We start from the raw sequence: 7,401 nt of genomic DNA, 5'->3' as shown, positions 1-7,401 counted from the left end.
TATTAATCTCTTTGTGATTAGACGCCCTATTGGGAGTCTGTAGGCCGTCAAGTGACCTGAGGATTTTTAGTAGCTACAAGTCGTTTAAATGTGTATCGTGGAAATCCACAGTAAGGATATTATTTCCTTTCCCAATTTTCTATCGACAAAACAAGGACACGAATCTAAGCGAACGAAGACCAAGCTAAGACTTTTGTTTTTGTGGAAGCCCTAAAAAGAGCCGTTTGGAATGTCTTAACCACGGAGTGTTTTAATTTCTTTCTTGAATTTTTCTTTGGAGGTGTTTCTCTAGTACGTCCATGTTGTTTACCATAATATTGACGTGGTTTCTGAATTCATGGAAGGCTTGAATTCATGGATGCCTCATGTTGTTCTTTGAACGTCTCGAGTATGTCGAGACGCTCGTCTCGAATATAGGATAGCTTCTGTAACGGTCGTCCAAACTGTGCATCTTGAAACACAAATGTCTCTGTTGCTGATCAGCCGATCTCTGAACGAACGCCTTGAAAGGAAGAACTTTTTCTTTTAATAAGTTTTCGATTTTACTCGATTGAGACTGTTCATAGAGGTCATTGAGTACGCAAGCTTTCAATATAACTATCTTTGTGAACGTTTTTGTTTTTCACGCAATTTATTTGAGTGCGTTTGCATCCCGATTTCAACACTCACACATTCGGGCGTTGCTTAATTTTTTCGGGCAAGAAAGTCCCTCCCCCTCCCCCCCCCACCAAGTCCGAAGGTGCCCGTACGCTTATGCAAGCTCTCATTGAACAAGGCAGTTATTCTACAACTAAAATGAACAGTAAGCGTTCTTGGGAAATAACATGCCCACTTCTCGAACGAAATGCCATGCTTCGGAAAAAGTCTTTGCTCCCAGTTTGATGACTGATCGAGGATTTCGGTACTTTTCAGCTTAATTTTATGATGGTGTCACACGTGGTGTTAAGATTAAAGAGAATTTGACCCATAAACCCATCCACAAATCTAGCCATCCTTACACTTGATTTTGAACGGGTTTATGCCCAACTTTGACGTTACGAGATGTTGTCACCTAAAAGTGGTATTAGTCATGGTAGTCTGCAAACCACATTTTTTGACTTCTCTCGTACTTGGTATTTTCATAAACAGGCTAGTGATTGAAAAACTCAAGAAAACAATCATCGCAATAAGATGAGATGGATTGTTAAGGTACGTAAGCAATACTACTGACAAGCACCGAAATATTTTTGTCTGCTTATTCTGCGGTTTCCTCAGTCATCAAACTTATGTGTTTGCTTCATTCCTTCTAGTTAAAGTTGTTTCTTACCGATTCAAGAGGCAAGACTTCATCTTTCAAGAATGTTCTTTTGATTGTTCTTGCGATGTTAATGCTTCAGTTGAACTGGAAACTTCAGTATCTTAGCCTGTGTAAGTACTTTAACTTACAAACACTACCGAGACAACTTTCATGGGATTTTGATTTGATTGACAAATGCAGCCTTTGATTGCTTATTTTATGATTTCCTGTTACTTCAATATATTCGTCAAAACAGGTTTGACCAATTAGATTAAACTTCACGTCTTCTCAACCAATCAGATGCGAAACCAAGCCAACGGTGAATTGGGTTCGCGACTTTTCCCGCGGTTAATATCAATATTTCAATCACAATGCGATATACTCTTATTATGATTGAACAGACGCACTTGCAAGTTTTAGCCAATCAGAAAAAGGATGAGCCCAACTTTACTCCTGCTAGCACTACCTACCATTGCTTGCATACTTTTTACATAGTTTTTACATACTTTCTTGTTTCTTTTTTACTGCACTACGTGAGACGATAGTATTTTTCGCTTTTTGTCAGCACTGTAGCGTTACGACCGTCGTAAGAGATTTAACAATAAGTCTGTATGGTAGCAATAGGCCATCTCAGAGCTTTACCTTGTGCCTCGGTTTAATAACGAGTCCTCGTGCAAAAACCTTTCAAATGAAAGTAGTATGATTTACATGAAAATAAACCTGTACGCGGAACACATTTTCATATGAATGTTTCGTACGAAGACTCGCTTTGACACAGCGACAAAAGGCAACTTGGAAATGGCCTTTCGTCGTCCTTATGGATGGCTTTATTTCCATTTCTCGGTGCATCTTTTACCATGCTTTTCATGTACGTTTTTTAAGGTGAGAGTGCCCAAACAGCCAGTCTGGATGACTTTGTGTCATGTTCAAAAGGTGGAGAAATCATCACTAAAACTAGCGTCAGAGAAATAGGAAAACCACTCACGAAAAAAGGTACTTACTTTGCCATTGTTATTCTGGTCCATTCAAAAGTTTTACCGTAACCATTACCGTAAAATCTTAGTTGTCAGTGTTAAGCTTGCAAAGCCTCGGAACATTTAGGGTTTTTGGGTGGGTTTATATAACTGCAGTCAGATTTTGGCGGGAAACTTAGCGGCCTGTGTGTCTTCCCTGCATTCCTTGGGCTACAAAATGTTCAGTCCATCTATAACAGTCTTTCTCATTAAATGCCTCACACTCGGATGGTTAAGCTAAACGAACGGCAAGTATTTTATTTTTTTATGTGCGAATGCTCTTCTATTTGCCATCTTCTCTGTTTCAGTTTTTCTGACCATTGGAATTCCCACAGTTCAAAGAACTTTCAAAAACAAGACCGAAAGTTATCTGGTGGCAACTTTAAACTCACTCATAATCAACGGCAGCTCCGAGGAAGACCTCAAAAATATCTTAATCGTCGTCTTTCTTGCCGACTCAGAAGAGTCGGCTCGGACAAACGTCATGGAAGATCTGCGGTCAAACTTTGGTAAATACTTGGACATGAATCTAATTCACGTCATTTCAGCTCCCTCCTCGTTCTACCCTCGTCTAACAGGACTTCAATCGACCCTTGACGACGGTCCAGACAGAATGCATTGGCGTTCTAAGCAGGCTATGGACTATGTATTTATGTTTTATTACAGTCAAGGCCTGGCCCAGTATTATCTCCATCTTGAAGATGACGTTACGGTTATGCAGAATGCTTTGAGTCAAATAAGGGAATTTATCAACCTCAGAGCCGGCAAACAATGGGGTATATTGGCTTTCTCCAGATGGGGTTTTATAGGAAAACTTATCCGCGACGACGATTTGCGATTAATTGGCAGGTATTTAGAACAGTTTTACAATGAAATGCCATGTGATTGGCTGCTGTATATTTATCTTCAATCGCGAGGTGGAATGAGTATATTGGACGATAAAAGCAATACTTGGACAAAGGAGCTGTTTCAACACGTTGGTCACCAGTCTTCCTCCCTTGGAACATGAACTAGTCACCAGTCTATTGATCATGTGGCAAACTCTCGATCTATTTAGCTAATCAGGCATCGACTTTCGATCGACACAAGTCTTTGGGAGTGTGAGCGCTATTTCTTAAAGGAGCTCAGTCAAGGTATTTTCAGATAGAAAAACACCAAAGAGATAATAATAAACCATAAAGAAACAAAGATGGTTAATGATGGAGAAGATTAACACGGATTACAAAGGAGGAACTTGGAAAATTTTTGCTCAACTTTTCTAAGATGCGCAAACCGTGACGTAGCTCCTTTGTAATCACGTACCAATCAAAACGTCAATAAATCAGGTTCATCACTGTTCTATGTTTAAAAGTTGATTCATTCTCGCTCGGCTCTCGATAGTGCTCCCTCGGGTGTTCGGTTGTTATTGGGAGTCTGCCTATCAACTTTGATAGTAGAATTGAGACCTGGTCTATCGCCAACTATCTGCACAAAAAAAACCCTCGGGGTCAAACTTGAATCACTTAATGATCAACCTGTGAGCGCACGCCTACACAACAATTAACTCGGTTAATAAATCATTTTTCGTGTATATTTTACGTTAAATATAACAGTGACTGGGTTATGACTGTAAGGCTGCCCACCCTTGGTTCAGAGTCAGTTACCAGTTGACTCGATCGCAAAGGTTTTGAATGTTGATTAACGAATTTTCAAAATGTCAACTGAAGAGTACTTTGAATGAGTTGTCGCGTGAGTTGAATTCAAGTTGCGACAATGTGGCAGGTTCGGTTGCCGACCAACGCATGTGCCAAGGAAATATGAAGAAACGACGACGACTGTAGCTCAGTCAAATTATGGCGGGAAACTTAACCGCGCGTATGTCTTCCCAGCTTTCCTTGCTCCAGGACTTTCCAAGTTCGGTGTGCTATGACGCCCCTCTAAACAGTCGGGATGACAGTCAAATTTTGGCGGGAAACGTTATACCTGCGCGTCTGTCTTCTCAACATTTCTTGCGCGACGAGACTTTCTAAACCACAGCGCAAACCATATATGGTCATTCGCTCACGTAACGAAGTCTTAGTTCGGTGAGCTATGACAGCCCTTCTGAACAGTCAATGTGATTTAACCATTTTAACAAAACCTCTACCACCCCGTTTGGCTTTGAGTCAACAGAGTAATTACGAGTTAGAACAACAGGCCTTATATAGCTAGTGTTCGGTGAAAAATGCCGCCAAAACAAGCTAGCGTCCTTCTGAGCTCGCTCTTCTCCATAAAGCGAACCGATGTCCACCCCTGTCACTTGCTCGGTTTTTTCGGACAATTCGAGCATTTTTATCATGGTCGGAACCGCTATCTCCATATAGACTTGGTGCTTTTGAAACACGGCGGAGAGTTTCTGAAATGCAACTGCGTGTTGTGAAGGAATGTAGAATAGATTTGAGAATCCCCGATAACACATGTTCAAACCACGTCCATTCCATAGCAAAGCATTCAGTGAATTTTCCACATCCCACGAACTTTCTTCCTGTCCCTTGCTATCGATTATTGCACGCTTGTAAGCGTCATTCAGGTAAATAAGCTCTTTATAAGCCTCCTCGCAGGCCTTGAGTCCCCACGGCGTATACCACCAGATCCAGGAATCACGCGTTTGCTGAAACATGACCTGGCTACCAAGCTGTCCTGAGCTTTGCCATATCCGTGATCGACTAAAATTTGCAATGCTCCAAATATTCAAGAACAGATCATTCCTCATAAATAAATAACCCGTAAACTGTGGTAGTGTCCTTGCTGCAGTACTCAGACACTCGTAAGCTGTAACCCCATGAAGCATAGAGACCACTATAAGTTTGTACTGGCCTTCCTTAGGCGGTTTGACAGGTCCGCAATAAACAATATTTGGAAAGCGATGTCTGTAGAGCTTCTCCAGATAAGGAATAGAGTCATAAAGAAATTCAACGAAAGCTATAACCAGTAAAATGTCGTCGAACTTGTCGTGTTTACAATTTCTTTCGCTGTTGTTCCCTCCGCGGTTGTAACTGTTCTGTAATTCGCGTTTTTGATCGATTAGAATGCTGTCCTCATCAGCTATTTCAATTACTGGACTTATGTAGATAAACAGATAACCTGTTGGAAACAAAGTATCTTCATTACTTTAAATCTAAGTGGTCGCCATCTCAAAAAAGCGTAGAATCTTGAAAATATTAGCCTAATTTTTCAAAAATTGTTCCTGCGTAAAACTTCTTAATTGCTCCCAATTTTAACCAGCCCTCTTTTTCTTTGTATATAAATGCCTCTTTTGTGTTTTCATACTCCTCAGTAAGCTATTATTTGAGTTTTATTTAATTTGTAGGTAAATATGTGTATGATAAATATTGCTTTGAGCGGAATGCCATGAAAAACAATCAAAATTACATTTTTCATTGGTTTCCGTGTTCGCGTGTATTTTGTTCTTTTCATTCTTCATGACTTTTACCCTCACTTTTTTTTTGTATTGCGTAGACTTACTTAACAATCTTACCCCACTGTCAAAACCACTGTTTCTCTTATCTAGAATCGCACTACGGCGACCGAATGTCGGTGCGGTGTTGCCCAAATCAAGGTCACCTGACCGAGCGATAGTTTTACACACGAAGCGAAGAGAAAGTAGCGACATGGCTTACAAGCAGGTCAATATGTCTGTTATAACGGACGCTATATGAAAAAAAGATTTTGAAGTTCAAGAATTAAGCACCAAAAAACCCAGACCTAAACACTGCAGTAGGGTAGTAATTATTTCACGCATTGTCTGTTTAACAGGTATTGTATAAACAATATTTGCGCAAGTGCATTTACCGTCCCGAACTTGCTAGCTCCATGTGTTCGCTGTCCGAAAGCATTTGTATCGAGCTATACGGTGAAAAGCGTACAAGTTCGTACAAGTTCGCCTCCTTATCTCTCAGATTAACGATACATCCCCGCTTTGTCCCACGCGCGAAGTCGAAACTTTGAATAGTTCAAGTAGCTTACTGAACGCTTCAATGAATGTCTAATAAGCGATCATTTTATTTCGACGCAAGGCGCTGATCACCCACCAATTCCTAGACGATGTAAAGTGAATTACCTGGACAGAAATTAAGAAAATAAACTGCAATGCTAACCTCTTGTCATTATGAAAACAACGGAGCACAGAGATAAAGTTACTAAACCAAGGAAGCACAACCGGAGACAGAGTCGGTGAGACGCCATATGCACTTCAACATGGCCCGCTTCCTTGGGCAGCATCAGTTCTAAAATCTCTTTAACACTTGCGCAAAGGAGTGAAACAGTTTCCGCTCCTCATATGTCGCTAGAAGGGACGGTTCGCTTTTCTTTTGTGTGGAAATCAACGTTGTGAGCACGCTGCACCGAAGCGCATGCTCAGTTAATTTGCCTGGCAGGTACCAGTAAGATGCGATTTTTTCCGTGCGTCAAATAGAGAAGACTATTTTCAATTTGTCAAAGGAAATTGAAAGACCAGTTTAGACTTTCATTCAGATTACATGCGTTGAATAAATGTATTTCTCCCTTCTTTGTCAAATTAAGTCTTCTTTACATTCAGTACTTCGCAAAATTGTTCATGGGAGATGTAAATTGCAAAATTATTTACCAGAATCTCGAGTTGCTGAGGCAAAAATCGTTAAAAATTTTACTGAAATGGTTCTTCAGCTGTTAAACACAGGTAAAACCAAGCCTATCCATCCGTGTTACCACGGTCCTTAACTCGTTAGATCTCATAATGGATTATTTAAGTGTAACTGACAAAATCGACGAAAACATTCACATTAATTGAACACTTTCCACGGTTCACTGATCAAATCACACGGTCATCTAACCAAAAAGAAAAGAATGTTATGATCAAAAAACTAAAGAATTTGTATCAAATTTCCGGAGCTAGGATCGCACAGCTTTTCCGCAGGCTTGCTTATGAGTATTTGTAACAATGAATATTTTGCGGGCAAATTCAAGGCAAAAGTGTTGGGTCAGATTTGATAAAGAAAACCTCTCTTTCTTATTGGAGTTAGACATATTTTATAAACTATTTCAATTGTTTTGGTTACTGTTTTTTTAGTCCAAGATCTAGCCATTTCTTCGTAACAAGAATTGAACACGCGATTT

General features: G+C 40.2%; 2 protein-coding genes across 2 annotated transcripts; one reads left to right on the top strand and one right to left on the bottom strand.

The window, feature by feature from the left end:
- Positions 1-1,332: 1,332 nt before the first annotated feature.
- LOC145493124 (alpha-1,3-mannosyl-glycoprotein 4-beta-N-acetylglucosaminyltransferase C-like) lies at positions 1,333-3,300 on the top strand. The gene is made up of 3 exons (XM_081472524.1): positions 1,333-1,407; positions 2,159-2,269; positions 2,598-3,300. The coding sequence occupies exons 1-3, from the start codon at positions 1,362-1,364 to the stop codon at positions 3,296-3,298; spliced, it is 858 nt and encodes a 285-aa protein (XP_081328650.1). The 5' UTR covers positions 1,333-1,361; the 3' UTR covers positions 3,299-3,300.
- Positions 3,301-4,352: 1,052 nt separating this feature from the next.
- On the bottom strand, positions 4,353-6,894 carry LOC145493123 (uncharacterized). The gene is made up of 2 exons (XM_081472523.1): positions 6,405-6,894; positions 4,353-5,391 (listed from the first exon to the last, which is right to left on the bottom strand). Exons 1-2 carry the CDS (start codon positions 6,526-6,528, stop codon positions 4,358-4,360), a joined length of 1,158 nt encoding a protein of 385 aa, XP_081328649.1. The 5' UTR covers positions 6,529-6,894; the 3' UTR covers positions 4,353-4,357.
- Between the last annotated feature and the right edge of the window lie 507 nt (positions 6,895-7,401).

Source organism: Orbicella franksi, chromosome 7, assembly GCF_964199315.1.
Source record: "Orbicella franksi chromosome 7, jaOrbFran1.1, whole genome shotgun sequence".
Classification (NCBI taxonomy): Eukaryota; Metazoa; Cnidaria; class Anthozoa; order Scleractinia; family Merulinidae; genus Orbicella; species Orbicella franksi.
Note: the sequence above shows the minus strand (reverse complement) of the source record. Positions and strands in the feature narration are given on the sequence as shown.